The 20,746-nt window shown below is 38.0% G+C and overlaps 1 protein-coding gene across 1 annotated transcript; it reads right to left on the bottom strand.

Annotated features, from left to right (window-relative positions):
• Window positions 1–1,395: 1,395 nt before the first annotated feature.
• ak7a (adenylate kinase 7a) lies at window positions 1,396–17,745 on the bottom strand. Its single transcript, XM_051876311.1, has 17 exons — window positions 17,640–17,745; window positions 17,406–17,558; window positions 13,769–13,877; window positions 13,466–13,560; window positions 12,401–12,511; window positions 12,208–12,291; window positions 12,026–12,114; window positions 11,829–11,919; window positions 11,627–11,704; window positions 11,392–11,541; window positions 11,065–11,193; window positions 9,851–9,956; window positions 9,594–9,722; window positions 9,452–9,517; window positions 8,777–8,974; window positions 8,424–8,626; window positions 1,396–1,738 (listed from the first exon to the last, which is right to left on the bottom strand). Exons 1-17 carry the CDS (start codon window positions 17,718–17,720, stop codon window positions 1,523–1,525), a joined length of 2,088 nt encoding a protein of 695 aa, XP_051732271.1. The 5' UTR covers window positions 17,721–17,745; the 3' UTR covers window positions 1,396–1,522.
• Window positions 17,746–20,746: the final 3,001 nt, after the last annotated feature.

Genomic DNA, 20,746 nt, shown 5'->3' on the forward strand with positions numbered 1-20,746 from the left:
GGTGCCAAGTCCTGTTGGAAAATGAAATCTGCATCTCCATAAAATTGGTCAGCAGCAGTAAGCATGAAGTGCTCTAAAACTTCCTGGTATACGGCTGCGTTGACCTTGGACCTCAGAAAACACAGTGGACCAACACCAGCAGATGACATGGCACCCCAAACCATCACTGACTGTGGAAACTTTACACTGGACCTCAAGCAACGTGGATTGTGTGCCTCTCCTCTCTTCCTCCAGACTCTGGGACCCTGATTTCCAAAGGAAATGCAAAATTTACTTTCATCAGAGAACATAACTTTGGACCACTCAGCAGCAGTCCAGTCCTTTTGTCTTTGGCCCAGGTGAGACTCTTCTGACGCTGTCTGTTGTTCAAGAGTGGCTTGACACAAGGAATGCGACAGCTGAAACCCATGTCTTGCATACGTCTGTGCGTAGTGGTTCTTGAAGCACTGACTCCAGCTGCAGTCCACTCTTTGTGAATCTCCCCCACATTTTTTAATAGGTTTTGTTTCACAATCCTCTCCAGGGTGCGGTTATCCCTATTGCTTGTACACTTCTTTCTACCACATCCTTTCCTTCCCTTCACCTCTCTATTAATGTGTTTGGACACAGAGCTCTGTGAACAGCCAGCCTCTTTTGCAATGAACTTTTGTGTCTTGCCCTCCTTGTGCAAGGTGTCAATGGTCGTCTTTTGGACAACTGTCAAGTCAGCAGTCTTCCCCATGATTGTGTAGCCTACAGAACTAAACTGAGAGACCATTTAAAGGCCTTTGCAGGCGTTTTGAGTTAATTAGCTGATTAGAGTGTGGCACCAGGTGTCTTCAATATTGAACCTTTTCACAATATTCTAATTTTCTGAGATACTGAATTTGGGATTTTCCTTAGTTGTCAGTTATAATCATCAAAATTAAAAGAAATAAACATTTGAAATATATCAGTCTGTGTGTAATAAATGAATATAATATACAAGTTTCACTTTTTGAATGGAATTAGTGAAATAAATCAACTTTTTGATGATATTCTAATTATATGACCAGCACCTGTATATAAAAACACAAAAGAAGATATTTTGAAGAATGTTTGTAACCAAACAGTTGACGGGCCCCATTGACTTTCATAGTATACTATGGAAGTCATTGGGGCCCGTCAACTGTTTGGTTACCCATATTCTTCAAAATATCTTCTTTTGTGTTCAACAGATCAAAGAAAGTCATATAGGTTTGGAACAACTTGAGGGTGAGTAAATTTCATTTTTGGGTGAACTATCCCTTTAATAACTTGGTCAAATTACAAAGCAAGACTCATCATGTGGTGGCTCCCAACGAGAAAGTTGTGAAATTGTAAATCTTTAACAATCTTTAACAATCACCTAAAAAGACAACAACAAAACACAGCACACATTTTTAATGACACTTTTTATTTTACATTTATTGTTAATTATAGCCGAATGAGCTAATCATCTGAGTTGTTCCTAAAGAGGTATTCAGCCTGAAATGGAGTAAAGAGAATATGACACCAATTAAGTTTAAATAATTTTTTTTTTAAATAAAACACGATATGAATACCATAAGACAAGTGTTACCAAAAAGTCGACAGGGTCATCAGGCTTGACCTTACAGCAGTCCACAAGTCCTTGTATGACAGTGGGCATCACGTATTTCATCAAGTAGTGTCTCATGGGGACAGATTGTGTCTCTAATAGCTCATGTTCCTGCTTCATCACCTCGGCCATGTTCCTGTTCTGCAAATATACATCCACAAGCTGAACAATGTAGTTGTTCCAAGGGAAAGAGAATGCGTTTGCTCATTTAAAGACTTCTGTTCAAAGGTTTGGGGGCTGTAAATGTCATGTCTCTCTTTTGGACTTTTATGTTTAGTTTTATTTAATAAACACACTAGGCAACTAAACAAGGTAATCAGGCACAGGTGAGAGACATGAGGGCTAAGGACAGAGACTAGAAAAAAACTATAAACTAACTACAAACAGGACTGCAAAACTAGAAACAGGAAATGAACCAAGTAAAACTAAACATAAAAATCCAAATGAGAAACATCACAGTTAAAGACTTTAAATTGTTACAAAAATTATATTTCAAATAAATGCTTTTCTTTTGAACGTTCTAATCATCAAAGAATACTGAATGTATCAGGGTTTTTTTTCACAACTATCAGTTTTCAACACTGATAATAATAAATGTTACTTGAGCAGCAAATCAGCATATTAGAATGATTTCTGAAGGATCATGTAACACTGCAGACTGGAGAAAGACTGGAGATGCTTTAAATTACATTTTAAAATATGTTAAAATAAAAACATTTATTTTAAATTGCAATAATATTTTCCAATATCACTATTTTTACTGCATTTTTTATTAATTAAATAAAATGAGCATAAGAGACTTCTTTTAAAAACATTTAAAAAATCTTACTGACCCCAAACTTTTGAATGGTAGAGTATATTACAGGAGAAAACTGTGATATTTCTCCAGGGAGAACGTCCATTTGCTACCACATTTGTGGTTCACCTGTAGTGTTCATAGCTGCCGGAACGTATTTTGAGCCGGGGTTTGGAGGTGGAGGGGTTGTGATTAAGAAAAAAAGTGTGTGTGTGAAGGGAGTCGGGGGTGTTTTTGGGGTCGAATTTTTCCAGGATTGAAGTTATGAGCGTGCACAGTAGGCTTGGAGCGGTAGTCAGTGTCAGCCATACGCGATTACATTACATGCCCTGTCGTTTCGCGATTTTATAGAAATAAAATCAATTTAGTCCAGTTGGACAACGGACCCTACAGTTATAAAGTGAGGAGTGTCTGCTCCATAGAGCAAGAGAAACAAGGCAGAGTCACATGACGATTGAGGCGTGATGACAGGATGATGGCGTAGGCAAAAGCACAAGAGAACTTTTGTTAATAAAAATTGCATTTCTTCGTTTAATACAGGTGAGTTTGTCTTTATTTTATTGTTGTTGTGTTTTCATTTAAAATTAATAATGAACCACAAACTATGCATTCATTTTAAAGTAAGGTTAATTTTTTTCTTGGGCTCCAAGCCAGGGTGTGCTGCAGCACCCTCACCACCTCTACTTCCTGCAGTACTGTAGTGTTCAGGCCTGTTCACACCAAGAATGATAACTATAAATATAATGATAAACATATAGTTCTAAAAATCATTCTAAATATAAAACAATAGCACTGTCCACACCACAGTTATAACGATAATGATATAGTGAAACGATATTGTTGGGATCACTTTCAGAATTACTTTTTCCAGCTGTTGAACGATAAAACACTGACAGCCAATCCATTCTAATTTAAGGGCTCTGTTTGACAAGTCAAACCTCCTTTTCAAGGATACTTTAAAGAAAATGGATATGTGGAAAATGTCTCGGGTTACGACAGTAACCCTGGTTCCCTGAGAACAGGGAACGAGACACTGCGTCCTAGAACGCTTATGGGGAACGCCCTTGCGTGACAGGTGTCTGAAACAATAGTCGAATCACGCCAATCCTATTGGCCGGCGACAGCCTATGACGTCATACTAGTGCGACTAGACAGTATATAAGGGGCGCCTAGAGAACATGTCGTCCGCTATTCGTCTGAAGTGACTGTAGCAGGCAGCCCAGATGCATGGCAACGAGATGCAGTGTCTCGTTCCCTGTTGTCAGGGAATCAGGGTTACAGTCTTAACCCAAGACGTTCCCTTTCGAAAGGGAACTCGCACTGCGCCCTAGAACACTTATGGGGAACGAAATACCCACGCTGCCATGCTGAGGGAAGTGCACGCCAACAACGGCTGAGAAAAGAGCTGAAACACTCAACCCTCTCTAGTCACACGCTAGGCTGTCAGTGACATTACTCCCTACGGACACTGCCCAAGCTAAAAAGCTTCAAAGAGGCCTTCATAGAGTGAAGGCCTGCCAAAGCCGCTCAAAGGCTTGGAACCAGCAACGTCAACAGAAGGGGTCCCTTTAAGGGAGTATGACCAGAGGTCCGAGAAGAACACCGGCCAGTCACTTACCAGGGGGACAAAAGTTGACCCCAAGGGCCACCAGGGAGGCCAAACTAGCCCAACCAAGGGCCAACGACCTCTCTGTAAGAACAGAATCTCTACAAACTTCTTCAGTGTAGTGATCAGCAGCAGTGTAGTGACCCCCCAAAGTACAGGACTCCAAAACTCAAACCTCCAAGAGAAGCAAACAAGGAAATAGATAGGCTAGCAGATAAGCCTGCAAAGACAATCACCCTGACCATTTGTGCAAAGGAAGAATGATGACATTAGCATGTCATTGAGCAGGCTAATCCTATCACTATTTTCCCCATTGTTCACCCCAGTCCCTCAGTCCTAAGACCTGAGGTGTGAACTAACTTCCACTCACCATACAGGTTTTGCCATGTGGCTTGTAGTCACAAAGGACACAAATGGACACACACTGGACAAAATGGAGCAAATCTTCTCCATTTCTATTAACAGAACTCTATATACTTAATTAGTGTTGTTTGTGTGCATGCAAAATATACAAACTTGCCTATTAAGGTATACATGAATGCATAGGTAGTTCAACATAACCCAATGATGTTTGGACTTTATGTTTTCGGCACAATGGTTAATCTGAAATTGGTTTGGAAAGTGAATTATGCATAGGAAAAACCTTAAGGATATTGTTCTAAACATGAACTTTAAGCTATGCAAATGATCCTCATGCAAGAGGGGGGCCATCCAGTGGCCACCTCTGACAACATCAGCCAATCAAAACACTGGATCTGAAAGGTGCCAATTTGCATCTCCCTCCTTCACGGGACAGATTAAAAGGATTGTCTGTGAGACAGAGAATTGTTCCAGTTTACCGTTCTGGTTCCAGGCTCCAGTTCCTGTTCCAGTCCCAGTTCAAGGTTCCGGTCCCAAGATATGCTAAGCTACGTCCACAGGGTTTTTCCTGGGTCAAAAATGGTCTTCGGTGGTGGCTGACAGACATGGTCATCCACACAAACAGTAAAAAGTTCCCTACCCACATGATCTGCGAGCCCAATACTGACACTAAATTACCTGCCACTCTCACTGTAATCCTTTCTTGCCCTCTTTGCAAAAAAAAAATCTGTGATTTCATAGCTTTGTAAGAGAAGATGCTTCTTTGCTAGACCAGAAAATTATTTTGGTATATATAATACTAATTAATAATCAGTATTAAAAAGTAGCATTAAAAAGTTAATTTAACTAATAGTCTAATTTTCTACCATATACAATTGAATGCACCTAGCTAACAACATCTTGCTGTGTTCTGGTTTTACCTCACTCCAGTCTAAACTAACTGATTTTATAGGTAATTTACTACACATTGTCATATAAATAACCTGAAAATACTGTGGATTATTAAGGCTAAATATTACTAACCACTCTTGCTAAATGGGGTAAGCACACATTTCAGAGGTGTTCTGAGTAAATTATTTGTTATACACATTTCAGACGTGACGTCTCGTGAATTCGGTGTTGGACAGATCAGTTGTTTTAACCATTCATTAAAATGAATCAGTTCAAATAAGTCATTAAGTCACGAATCGGACATTAGTGGACGTGGACACGTTGCGTGTGAATCGCGGCTGTTATTAGGACATCGCAAAAGATTTGTCAACACAGAAAACACTTCACTGGATGGGATTTTTTTTGTCTTTTGAAAGTGTGGTTTATGTCAGCTGTATGTGGGGGGCGCCTGTCAGAGAAGATGAAGTGACGTTCTTTTGAGCACTATTCACACCCAGCGGTTATTCAGGAAAAAAATTCTCCGAATGCACCACGTGAAACATGGATTCGGTCTTCCAAACTTTTAGCATCGTGACAGATGATTTAGAATAATATGTACGAGAGAGAGAGAGCAAAGACAGTGCTTATTTTGAAAACAGAGTGAGTTTGTGCGCACGAGGAAGGAGCTCTCTGCTCATTCTCTCCGTCAGTTAACATGTTTGCAAATTCTGACCGGCGCAGTATACAGGATTTAAATGGCGCAGAGCGCGCCCTCGCCTCCTTGAACTTCCCAACCACCGCCTTGACGGAAGTCCCAAAAAGTTCAAGAGGTGAGACCGGACCATCGAGGAGAAAACCCTTCTCTTTTTCCCCGATGTCAGCCAGGTTCACACACAGCTCTCTGCTCATTCTCTCCGTCAGTTAACATGCACCCTATCACAAGCGTAGCAATCATCTGCATCCTTCATAAACAGCTCACAATAACTGATCAAATAAGGCTTTGGCGGGACAAAAATTCATTTTGGTGGCCGCCAAAAAATTTTCAATGTAGGAAAAATTCTGGTCCAACTCCACAGAGTTGTGAAGTTGCTCTCTCAAAGCTCTAAAGAGAGAAACAAGAAAGTTCTGCAAGGAGTGAATTTGGGGAGTGCCATCGCCACCAACGATCGACCGATCGCGGCAGCAGTTTGTTTGGTGGCGTGGAGAGCCAGGTCTGTGGTGCAGCGCAATTCGGCCACCGCATCAGGGGAAAGACCCAGGCCCTGGTCCAAATCTTTCAACAGGTCTGCCTGGTATGCTTGAAGCAGTGCCATGGTGTGCAGTGCAGCGCCAGCTTGACCTGCAGCCGCGTATGCCCTGCCATTCAACCGTGAGGTTGTTTTAAGCGTTCTAGTAGGCAGGGCCGAAGCCTTCAATGTTGACGCTCCACCACCAACGAGATAGTTCGCTAACGTCTCGTCAATAGGGGGAATCGCCACATATGCGTGCTCACGTATCCCCTCGACATTGGCATAATTCGCATGCCCATGTCAATGAATACGGGCCGTATATGGGTTTTTTTCATGCCTTCTCGATCTCAGAATGGAAGACTCACAGGAGCTGGAGGAATATGGCCGGAAAGATAGCGTTCGTCTAACCTCCCACGAACCGCCTCTTTCCGAGCGCACACCCACAGCAGCTTTAATCTGCCAGAGGTGCGCTCCACAACATCCAGCAGCTCAACATACACAGGGCAGGATGGCCGCGCGGGCTCAGATAAAACACTCTCACTGCGCTCAACAGCCATTGCCTGCTCTTCAGCGTGGCTAGGAGCCAGAAGAGCACTTTCTGCTGAACCGGATGCCAGAGAAATGGTATCCTCGTCGAGCAGATCGCTCTTATGAGCCGCCGAATCGCAAGAAAGAGAAATGCCTTTCTCAAACTTTTCGGTGAGCTCCACCTGCAAGCCCCATGACTTGAGTCTCCTCTCAGCCTCAGCACGAGGACCTGAGCCGCCAGGTGCAGATGCCTGTCCCTCTTCCCTGAAGAAGATTGACAGAGGTGAGAGCGGAGCGTCCGCATAGGCAGACGCTCACAATGAACGCAAACAGATCCCTCACCCATCCAGTGAACGCACAAGCCGTGTGTGTCCTCTGGTGTCAGATGTCTCGGACACGGATCAGCACAAAGCTTGAAACGCTTCTCAGACATAGTAATTCTTACCTTGTGAAACAACAATCACAACAGACAAAACAGTCACTGAAGACAAAAAGAGGACGACATGTTCTCTAGGTGCCCCTTATATACTGTCTGGTCGCACTAGTATGACATCATAGGCTGTCGTCGACCAATAGGATTGGCGTGATTCGACTATTGTTTCAGACACCTGTCACGCGAGGGTTGAACGTTTCCCATAAGCGTTCTAGGACGCAGTGCGAGTTCCCTTTCGAAAGGGAACAATCGGTCATACCCTCAGAATAAATTGGGGAAGTATTAATGATAAGATCACTATGTCAGGCTTGCAAACAGTGTAACATAAAATTACCTCAGGTATCCATCGCTAGTTTCGACAACATTGTCTTGCTTCCTTTGAATTTGCAGTGAAAAAGACTAGGCTTTTTTTTATTCCACTATATTGACTTCCTCAGCTAAATTCACTGTTAGATTAGATTGATTACACTAGCTAGATTCAATCAAAATATAACATGCTGAGGATATCTGCTGATTAAAAATGTGTAAATGCAACAAGAACAGCAAAAACATGTTGTGCACACTTTGAAACTGAAGCACGCAAGCTTAGAATAAACAGACCATTACCCATTTTCGTCCCTTAGTGTGGACGCAAATTATCGTTATAGTTATCTTTATAGGTATCGTTCTCGGTGTGAACAGGTCTTTATACCATGTCTACACCGGACATGAGCGGTGCTACGTGACCTGACAAAAGACAATAGATCCCATTATAATGAGCGATGCTGTCTACACTGGATGCGGTGTGACATGACGAATCTATTTCTAACCCGTTCTATTTCTGATGTACTTCAAGCGCTCGTGCTACTTCTGACACAAAGAACTAAACGGATTTGCAATGGTCGCTTTGTCGCGTCCAGTGTAGACAGCCTCAATCCGTTGCTGCGTGGCACGACCAGTGTAGACACAGTGTTAGGGTGAGGGCAAATGATTGAGGTTTTGTTTGAGCATTAGGTCAAATTTACCCATTCTTCCAAAAGAGCGGCCATTTTATCATTCTCCACTATCTCCCTGAGTTCCTTCTCAAGTTCCTCCTGTTTCAGCTGCTGGTCCCATTCATCTTCTTTCCTCTTCCTCTCTTCCTCCATTTCCTCTGGACTCAAACCGTAGTTCATCGGCCGCCCCACTGTCTTAATTATTTTCTCCACCATGGCCATGTTCTCACAGTCTGAGAATGATATCATGAAAATACAATTCTTAATAACAATACCACCCTGCTTTATAACACTCAACTTGTCCATCAGTTCATTTGACAATTTGATGGAGTGTCATTTTCTTATGTGAGCACAAAAATAAGTGTGATAGTTTGGGTTCTAACCAATGTGTTCAGGATGGATTTCCAGTTCATCAAAATAGTCAAGCACAGACTCGTCTTCTGCCAAAGTCTCCCTGAATTCTGCAAGACTCTCTGTAAACTCATCTTGAGTGTAGTGCATCTCCTCTGCCACATTCTGTGGAAGACTCCGAACGCGCTCTTTAAGAAATTCATCAGTGGCGTCCAGTGAAAAGACGAACTCTGCAAGAAAAAGCCAATGGTTGTTAACATGAAACACAGCATTCGCCAATCCATTTTTTTTTCAGGATTCTTTGCTCAACAGAAAGAGCAAACGAACAGAATTTCTTTGAAAGAGGAATTTTTGTAACAATGTAAACATTTTATGTCACTTTTGATCAATTTAATGCATTGTTGTGGAATAAAAGTTTTAATTTATTTAAAAAAACACTTACTGATCTCAAACTTTTGAACAGTAGTGTATTTTCGGGTAAAATAAACAAGATATTCAATGGGAAAAAATGGCACGTGGAAGCTGAAGACTATCTTAATGGTAATAAATATTTTCCAATGTATCATTATTATTGCCATAAATTACATGATCAGTAACAACCATTAAATTATTGTGATATTACTAAGATGTTTGAAGGTTTAATTAAACATATTTACAAGCAAAAGTAGTAAAATATATATCTGTATGTATGTTCTGAAATGACTAACCTGGAATCAACACTTTGCTATACTGAGGTATTGTAGATCTGGTATCTTCTACTTCCATATTTGCATCTGGAAAACATTTCAGAAGTTAAAGGTAACTTTATATTTCCATTTTGTTTTTTGTTTTTAAAGGAAGACAGCTGACCATAGAAAAGCTCTTTAGCCTGTGTATAGGTCTTTGGGTATCCATCCAGAACAAATCCTTGATTTCTGTAAGGCATTGAGTTTAGCTTCTCCCTTATGATATGCATCACATGCTGCTCATCCAACTGGCCTGTGAGAAAACACAATCAAAATTGCATTAAGTAACACTTACTTATCAGATCTGTTACAATCTTACAATCATATTTCTAGATACATAAATCTATATAGGATCATGTCAAAGCTTTATCCAATGCATACCATCATTCTGAAGCATGTTGTTCTTTAGAGTTTTAAGCTGCTCTTCAGCACCAATGAGCATTTCCTCATTCTCCCTTGTCCTCTCACTTCTCCCAAGTAGTTCCTCCTGAAGAAAACACATACTGTTCATTCAAGAGAGCTTCATATACAGTGGGGCCAAAAAGTTTGAGACTGAAAATGCTTCTATTTCTACTTTTTAAAATATTTTACTTATTATACATTATACTACCAGCAAATCAATATTTTAAAAAAAGGTAAAAAGTTTTACATTATTCAAAATCCTAAAACTGTTTATTTCCACGATTTTGTGTACAATATAAGGTTTCTGACCTTTGGACCCCACCGTACACCTCCATTATTTTATATATATATTACAGTACTGTTCAATTTTTTATTTTTTTAAACAGTAGTTTAGAAGCTGTTATGTTGTGACACTGACACTTGTAGAAAAAATTTACACACCCCTATTTGACTAGATATATTAGTTGTATATAACATTTATGTAGATATATACTGGATATTTGTCTGTACCTTATCGTTTTACTCCAGTGTTATAATCAGTGTTGAAGGTAACTCATTACAAGTAACGTGAGTTACGTAATCAGACTACTTTTTCAAGTAATGAGTAAAGTAACGCATTACTTTTAAATTTACAACAAAATATACTTTTATTTAACAAAATAGTTACTACAGTTTCTCCCCATGTTGAGAGAAATCAGGAGTAAGTGCAGAGGCATTGTGTGTGCTGTGGAAACATGATGTTTAATGTTCTACTGTAGCAATTTCCTTTCCTGCATCCTGTTCTTCTGCAAACCAGAACAGCTGAAAGGTTTCTTTGAGCAACGCCCTCTACTGTGCAGGCCTGAACTAGCATTTGGGGGGGTTGTTATTATAAACCAAACAAGCAAGTACAGGCCAGGTGAGAAAACGCAACACATTACTTTCCACAAAAAGTAACTAAGTAATGCAATTAGTTACTTTTTAGGGAGTAACGCAATATTGTAAAGCATTACTTTTAAAAGTAACTTTCCCCAATACTGGTTATAATTAACATATTGTACATTTTTTATTTATTTTCTATTTTATTTACTCCTTTATTTATTTTAATTTTATGTTATCTATGGTTTGTATGCAACACAACAATTGTTCTTAATTGCTATAGACATTGTTAAAATACCAATATAAAAAGAAGCTGTTATGTAGTCCTCACTCACCAGTTGTCTGACTTTCTCATTGATGGCTTCATTGACATTAATATGATGAAGTTTGTAATATCTGCACAACTTTGCAGCAACTGAGCTTTTGCCAACAGCAGGGGGCCCAAGAAGACAGATTTTTATTGGCTGAAGAAAATTAAATGCAAAATAGGAGCATGTAAGCATGTAAAACTGTTTTCCAAATATATATTGTATAAAAATGTCTTCAAATTATTTTTAAAAAAATGCCAAAAACCAATCAAAAATTATGATTTTATTTGTGACATATATTCTAATTCTTATACTAGGCACAAGCCTCTATCAACAAGTGTTATCAAAGCTTACCAACAGTTGCCTTGTCTGTTTGTATTCCTCCACCACACGAAATATGTTATCAACTATTCCAGATTCATAATCCCAGGAGATGTTTAATTTGTCCTTTAAGAAAACAGACTCAGTCTGAAGGTTGACATTGAGGTAAAGCAGGTCAGTTTCCTGTGAAAAAACACAACGTGATATATTCCCTTCACATATTATTTTATGACATGGTAAAAATGTGTGTTCAGCTAAAACAGCCTACCGTAATTGCCTTTGTGCCATAGGCATCCTCCTTTGGGACTTTTTCTATTTGTCCAGAACCCAGGGCAGAGGCGATGGCCTAAGGAAATAGACAGCTGCATGTCTACTAATGATTTTCAGTGGTGTTTTCTCATTGCAAAACTAAAGTGTGAGCATTACAATCAGTACATCGTATAGAAATGAAGTGTGTAATGATTTAATACTTTCACAATGTCTTCAAAAGTGTTCTTGGAATCATCCACAGCGATGAAGTAGTGTGTTTTTGGTTTATGATCGATGATGTTTTGCACCACTCTAAAATGACAAATGATGACAAAAATATGAGATGAGAATGAAATTACAAGTTAAACAATACACCAATCAACATCTGAGAAAATGCCACAACTGCAGTTTCTCAAACCTTGCAAGGTCATGGATGTGAATGGCAGGAATGATATTTGTCCCAGATCCAAAAATAGGAACACTGCTAAGCTCTCCGAGCCAAGCTGTCTGGGGGAAAGTGAACAAGTTAGGCAACAAAATGTGATTATGAATTCATAATTGACAATTATGATGCTTTCATTCTGTTGTCATTTTTAGTACTTTAAAGAAGAAGTGAAACATGCTCTCGCCCATTCCATACTGCAGCCCTGATGTTACAACATAAGTAGCCAGCTTTGACTTTTTCTGAAAGAAAAGAACAGGACGTTTGTTTCATATGGTAAGGTATTCTAAGCTTGTTTCATTTCATAAATGATTTGAAATGTATTAGGCCAGATTCTGGATTGATCATTACAGTCTTCCCCAGTTTAAGCACAAGCTTCTCTGTGCTTGTGTGTTCTTTAAAGTTTGGATGTGGTCGTCTTCTTTTGTAGTCCTCTTCAGTCAAGGGAATATCAGGATCATCCTTAAGATAAAATCAGAAAAATAGCAAAAGTAATGATATCTAGCCAGTTGGAATGTGCTGTTTATACAGCACATTCCAATTGATAATATCAACATAATCAAAAACAAATTGAAAAGAGTAATGTGTAAAACTTTTTTCTTTTCTTTTTTTTTTTTTTACAATTTTCAAATAAAAAAAAAATATATATAAAAAAAAAGGATTTTCAATGTGGTGTCAAATTTAAGGAAGCTTGTTATGGCCACAGAATAAAAAAATAAATAAAAAGGGTAATTGTGAATTTATCTTGCAATTGTGCACAAATATAACTTTATTTATTGCAAGCATACATCTCACAATTCTGACTTTTTTTTTTTAGAGTTGTGAGATAAAAACTGGCAATTGCGAGAAAAAGGTCAGAATTGTGAGTTTTTATCTTGCAGTTCAGACTTTATTTCTCAGAATTGTGAGATATAAACTCACAATTGCAAGTTACAAAGTCAGAATTGCAACATATAAATTTAGAGAAAAAGTCTGAACTGTGAGATTTACACCGTGTCCTAACCAGACGCGACGCGACCAGACAGTACGCGATCAGGTACTGTTTAGTGCTTTATTTAATTCACTTTGTATATGCTTTAAATAATGTTAAGACATGGTGTTAAACTCATAATACTCATTTTCTCGAAATTGTGACATATAAACTCTCAATTGTGAGTTTAAAAGTGTGAGATATAAACTCAATTGTCAGCTCACAATTCAGACTTTTTTTGTAGCCATTACGAGTTTGTCTCATAATTCTGAGACAAAAGTCTGAACTGCAACATTTAAACTCACAATTCTGACTTTTTTCTCGCAATTGCCAATTTTTTTTTATCTCACAACTCTTAGAAAAAAGTCAGAATTCTGAGATGTAGAATCACAATTGCCATAAAAAAAAAACCATCACTGTATGATATATTTAAAAGCAACACTCACAGGATCAGCTGGTTTGGTCATTGCCCATGTCATGATTGTTGACAGCAGGATGAATATTTTTGAAGACTTAAAATGTTCAATTTCAGAGTGCAGTGCTATTGTAAATACAGATTTAATACACATTTTGATTTGATTAATATGAATAAAGAAAGAAACTTAATAGAAATTAAATGGCATTAAGGCTGTATCCCAAAACCTAGTGAGCTGCATAATGAGATGCATAATTTTGGTAATCTGAACATGCCTCACCATATTTTGAGATGCAGCCTAAATAAATAGTCTGGAAATCTGAGGAATTGTTACCTGAAATGGCCCATGTTGCCTCATCTATGAAATCAGTGTGTTCAGTGATATTATACACAATAACATCACACTGCATTAGGCACTGCAGGAGCTCCTCTCGATTCACAGACTGAAATATGATGAAACGAGATGCTCAAAAATGCTCTAGGTAGGTAGGTTTTTTTTTTGGGGGGGGGTTGCATCTCAATCAGCTTCCTACCTCATGAATCTGTATCGTGTACATGAATTCGGGGCACTGGTAAGCACCCTCACTCACTACACATTTAGGAAGCAAACGTTTTAGTGCACTGGGAGGATTTGCGATTGAGACAGCCCTTAAAATGGCTGACTTCCTTATCAGTTCCCTGAATACTGAACTAGAAAGCTGATTGAGACGCACCTTTTTCTGCATGTTGGTTGCACCAAATGACTTTGATTTGGTGGACAAAAGTTGGTTCAAATATTGATATTTTAACAAAACTGCTTCACTCCTTATTTCTAATTTTCTAAGAAATAATACAATTTTTAAGCAACGTATCACCTTGAAATGTTTTTACAGTATGCTTCTGAAAAATATCTAAATTAATTTTAATTCAGAAATTCAAAATACAGTGGGTACGGAAAGTATTCAGACCCCCTTAAATTTTCACTCTTTGTTATATTGCAGCCATTTGCTAAAATCATTTAAGTTCATTTTTTTTTCCTCATTAATGTACACACAGCACCCCATATTGACAGAAAAACACAGAATTTTGACATTTTTGCAGATTTATTAAAAAAGAAAAACTGAAATATCACATGGTCCTAAGTATCCAGACCCTTTGCTGTGACACTCATATATTTAACTCAGGTGCTGTCCATTTCTTCTGATCATCCTTGAGATGGTTCTACACCTTCATTTGAGTCCAGCTGTGTTTGATTATACTGATTGGACTTGATTAGGAAAGCCACACACCTGTCTATATAAGACCTTACAGCTCACAGTGCATGTCAGAGCAAATGAGAATCATGAGGTCAAAGGAACTGCCTGAAGAGCTCAGAGACAGAATTGTGGCAAGGCACAGATCTGGCCAAGGTTACAAAAAAAATTCTGCTGCACTTAAGGTTCCTAAGAGCACAGTGGCCTCCATAATCCTTAAATGGAAGGCTGTTTGGGACGACCAGAACCCTTCCTAGAGCTGGCCGTCCGGCCAAACTGAGCTATTGGGGGAGAAGAGCCTTGGTGAGAGAGGTAAAGAAGAACCCAAAGATCACTGTGGATGAGCTCCAGAGATGCAGTCGGGAGATGGGAGAAAGTTGTAGAAAGTCAACCATCACTGCAGCCCTCCACCAGTCGGGGCTTTATGGCAGAGTGGCCCGACGGAAGCCTCTCCTCAGTGCAAGACACATGAAAAAACACCTGAAGGACTCCAAGATGGTGAGAAATAAGATTCTCTGGTCTGATGAGACCAAGATAGAACTTTTTGGCCTTAATTCTAAGCGGTATGTGTGGAGAAAACCAGGCTCTGCTCATCACCTGTCCAATACAGTCCCAACAGTGAAGCATGGTGGTGGCAGCATCATGCTGTGGGGGTGTTTTTCAGCTGTAGGGACAGGACGACTGGTTGCAATCGAGGGAAAGATGAATGCGGCCAAGTACAGGGATATCCTGGACGAAAACCTTCTCCAGAGTGCTCAGGACCTCAGACTGGGCCGAAGATTTACCTTCCAACAAGACAATGACCCTAAGCACACAGCTAAAATAACGAAGGAGTGGCTTCACAACAACGCCGTGACTGTTCTTGAATGGCCCAGCCAGAGCCCTGACTTAAACCCAATTGAGCATCTCTGGAGAGACCTAAAAATGGCTGTCCACCAACGTTTACCATCCAACCTGACAGAACTGGAGAGGATCTGCAAGGAGGAATGGCAGAGGATCCCCAAATCCAGGTGTGAAAAACTTGTTGCATCTTTCCCAAAAAGACTCATGGCTGTATTAGATCAAAAGGGTCCTTCTACTAAATACTGAGCAAAGGGTCTGAAATACTTAGGACCATGTGATATTTCAGTTTTTCTTTTTTAATAAATCTGCAAAAAATGTCAACAATTCTGTGTTTTTCTGTCAATATGGGGTGCTGTGTGTACATTAATGAGGGAAAAAAATGAACTTAAATGATTTTAGCAAATGGCTGCAATATAACAAAGAGTGAAAAATTTAAGGGGGTCTGAATACTTTCCGTACCCACTGTATATAGAGGTTTATTCCTGGGATTCGGTAATATTTCAAATTGGATTTTGTATTTTTTAAACTACATAGAATTAATTTTCTAAATACCCCACATCATTAGGCACATATCAAACCTCCATCAAATCATATTTTCCCATCTCAGGCATTAAAGACTTTTTATTAATTTCAGTTTTTTTCAGTTTCAAACACCTTTTATTCTCAACCCCGTAACGGACAAAATGTAATTGGTTTAAAAAGGATTTTACGCAAAACCTGCTATAAAACAAACATCTACCTACTGCTCATGTGTCCCTCATAACAATTTAATAACTACTAATGTAACATTTATGATCATTTTCACATTTTTATGGGACTGAAGTTAAAAATAAACAAATTGTGTGTCTCCGGTGTCTTTATTTTTGTAAAAAATGTTTTCAATTTAGATGTTTAACTAAAACCACAATTTTATTGTGTTATTCCTTAACATGTTGGGTGGTAATCAGAAAGAAATGCCTTCATTTTTAATTATCTTCCCTATTTTTTTCCAAAATAATAGTTGAGAATAGTGTGACAGGGTTGAAGACTAAGAGACTTTGAAGGGAGATATTGCCTTCAATTTTATATTTTTTAATTTTTCTCTATCATATTGTGTCCTTCTTTCTGGGTCAACAGATCTGCATGCAAAACACAGTCTTTCTGCTGTTGATGTGGCTGCCATTTCGGACATAGGATGCTTGTCAATGTTTACGTGCACACCTTACGTCAAATAGTCTATTTTTAAACAAAATTATGAGTTGTCATGATTTTAGTAAGTATATCTTTACTGAAATCATGACAATTTATTATTATTATTATTCAAATTATTTATAAACGAAGTGAAAAATAAAATGGCTGTTAAGTTTTTTTGCACAAAATGTTCACTGTTCCTCTTGCAGTGTAGGGGAGTAGGCCATATATTGCAGCAATGAAATAAGTACGTTGTATATACTTAAAAAAAAAAAAAATTTTGAAAAATAATCATTTTCCATCTTAAATTTATGTGATGGGGCTGAGTTGTTAAGCGTGACAGTACCCTCCATTACTATAATACGGCTCAAAAATATGAATAAAAACTATGATACTACTTACCATCTTCTGCACCACTGTTAATTCAGTGAAGTGCCTCAGGGACATGACAAAATGCTTAGTGTACGATAGAAATAAGACATTATTTTATTATAAAAAATATTAAAATGCAATAATTATTTTTATTCATTATAATGGACATACCAAAGTATTGTGAAAAGCTTTTAACAATTCATTTTGGTGAACCACCTCTTTAAAAAGTCTGAGGGACTGAAATATTACCGAATCCCAGGAATGACCCATGCGTGAATCGCACCTTTTTTTCTTTTTTTTTTTTTAAATAAATGTCATCTACCCACAACACCATAAAAGAAATGATAAACTAACCCAATATTCCTCCAGTGCAAAACGATGTTTTTTTGCATCTTTATTCGCAACTGTTCCGACTATCTGAAAGCATGCGCCTTCTGAAGTGTGTTCGTGTTTGTCCTCCTCCTCTTCATCAGTGAGAGACTCTCCGACGACACATGACGACAAGAACTAAACAAAACAACATTAAACCACAGCGCTTATTATATTCATGTTGTTTAAGCAAAAGACTCGGTCAGTAGACTCTTTTACCTGCGCGATATATCTGGATGAGTATGAGTCGATGTTGTTGAGAAAGACTCGTTTGAAGCGGCTTTCGCTGTGGTTGGCCATGTTTGTCGTTTGGTTGCTATGGAGACTTGGAAAGATCACACAGCGCCCAAAATATTTGGATGTCACGAAATATCAACGCAATGTATTTTATAAAACCTTGTCCTAAACCTTTGTTGTTGTTGTTGTTATTTTGAAATATTTGTAAAAAAAAATTAAATAAATAAATTAATTAATTAAATAAATGCATTAGGCTACATGACAAAATATTTAAAAGTTTTTGCATATAACAGTGGAACATGTTTATGGAGGACAAAACCTGCAAAAACAATAATATATATATAAATACGCGAATAAATAAATCCATAAATAAAAATATCCACAAAATTATACATAAATATATAAATAAATAAATGTGCAAATAAACACATAAATCCACATATTCCTGCATAAATAAATACATAATTAGATGTGCAAGGAGATAATTAATTAAATAAATAAAACGAATACAGGGCAAATAAAAAAATGTTAAAGAAAACGCTAAACTGTTCATTCATTTTTGAATGTAGCTCCGTATTTATTTTTTATACCATACAACATGCTAAAGAGACAGTGTCAATCAAACATCAAAAAGCGGTCCATTGGCTGATCGTTGTAAAAGCTGACACTGTTGAAAATAGAAGGCTACGCTATCTGATTATTATATTCTCTTCAGAGTAGATGCATCTACTACAGGAGAGAAATGAATTGCAATTAAATTTAGTGTTTTTGTGAAATAAAAATTAATTGGATCATGGACAATGTAATGATATTTCCTCCTCAGGCCAAGAAAGAAAGAAAAAAGTTTTTTGAATTTAGTATTTTTAATGTCATTACATTGTTTAAGTAAGGAATAATTGATGACGGGCTGTTGAATTCTTAGAAAATAATGCACACCCGAGGTGGTAATGCGGCCACAACATGAACCATTTTACTTTAACCAATATGTGGTTAAAATGGCCATAAATGTATAGTCCCATTCAATACAATGTATCTATACACTGTGCCTAATTTGCATATTAATGTGTTTTGGGGCTACATGTAATGAAAAAAGAAGTGTAATAATGGGGGTAATAACTGCCAACATTTTTATAATAATATATAATTACTTTCCCTATTCACATGTCTCCCAAAATGCCTGATGTTGGATAAACACGATTGCCCTGGTGTCCTCTACAGTGGACATGAATGAAAGCAATGCCCTGTTTTGTAACAGAAAGTCATATTTCTATTAGAAACTCCATAAAACTTTCGTGAGATGTTGATTTATGACAAACAATTTGAAGTTAAGTCAGATTTAAATTATGATTACAAAATTTTATCATATTTCCATAAGAGTGCTAAATTTGATCACTTAATTAATGTCAGTCAATTTTAAAAACCAAGGAGTTGTTGTGGTTGTTGTGATGGTGAAACTTCCAAACATTTGGGATCTCTGAATGTTCTCTTTACAGGACATCCAGACTTAAAACTGTGACATATATGGTGTCAGAGAAATTTACTAAAATATAATGTCCACTACAGTGGACAAAACTCTATTCCTTGGTCCCAAGAGGATAGTAGCCTAGTTATATTCACCGTAGGTTTTCATATTACAATTAGTATCAATTAGTATCCTCAATTCCCAAATGATTAAAAAGTATAATTAAAAGGAAAGGTGATGTGACACAGTAAACATGCCTCTGTCCCAACTGGAGTGTGTGGCAGCCATCAAAATCAAAATTTGTTTATATTTATAGAATATTACCAAGTTGGTCAGTGAAAACATTGGAAATCTTTTCTTTGTACTTTTGTCAGGTTAAAGAGAATTAACAAATCACAGAATCTTGATTGCACTGCGTTTTACAAAATGTCCCAACTGTTCTTGTTGAATTTAAAACGGAACTTTACTTAATCCATTTGTGTTACAACTACCTGAATTATTTTTGTTAACATGTAGATCCCAGCATGCTTTGCAAGGGACTAGGAGAGGAAATGAAACTCTTCAGAAACTCTTCAGAAGTTTAGAAACTCTTCTAAATGTCTAATATAACTGAACATTAAAACACCAACTCTGTCTAAATCTAGACTAAAACCGCATCTCTTTAACCTGGCATACACATAACACATTATCAATTTATGTTTTCAAATCCGTTAAAGGATTTTTAGGCTGCATAAATTAGGCCAGCCGGAACCGGGAACACTTCCTATAACACTAGATGTACTCGTTACATCAGAAGAAGAATGGCATCTATGCTAATATTAGTCTCTCTGTTTATCCCGAGGTTTACCGTAGTCAGCCGGATCCAGGTCAGATTGAGGACCTGCGCCTAGACACGACCACAACGCATCCCTGAAGTGTCAGCAGAGATTGTGTCAACTAGACCATCCCCTGTGAATGCCTCACCGACACGACAGCCAGTGGCACAGATTCCCAACAAACCATTCCATACCGGCGTGATGAATACGATCTTCAACTAGATGGAACTGGATTAAATATTTTGACTGTTGCAATCCCAATCAGAATTATGACCTGTAATGCTGCCTAAATCATAATTATGTACTGTTCGCTGTTGGCCAGAGGAGAACTGGCCCCCCGACTGAGCCTGGTTCTCCCAAGGTTTTTTTCTCCATTTTTATCACCTGTTGGAGTTTGGGTTCCTTGCCACTGTCGCCTTTGGTCTGCTTAGTTGGGGACACTTGACACTTGATATACAATGTTTTTGATCTGCCTGCTTCCACACCATTGTATGCGAACTGAACTGAGCTGCACGATGACATCACTGTTTTCTCCAGTGCTAATATATAGATAAATTAACTAAATTAATAACTAATGATTTTTACAATGGAATGAATCAATACAGAATTTATTTAAGCTGGTCAATGACACCATTTTCTTTAAGAGCTGCTGTGTAGCCAAAATTATTTACCTTTATTTATTCTGCTTGCTTCCAATTCCTCACACACATATACAACTCGAACCTTCCATAAAATAATCTTTCATAAAGTTTGGAAAGGTTGAAGCGAATTACAAGCATGGGGCGGATTGGCCATCTGGCAATTCTGGCAAA

The sequence above is a fragment of the Ctenopharyngodon idella genome, chromosome 20, assembly GCF_019924925.1.
Source record: "Ctenopharyngodon idella isolate HZGC_01 chromosome 20, HZGC01, whole genome shotgun sequence".
In the NCBI taxonomy this organism is placed as follows: Eukaryota; Metazoa; Chordata; class Actinopteri; order Cypriniformes; family Xenocyprididae; genus Ctenopharyngodon; species Ctenopharyngodon idella.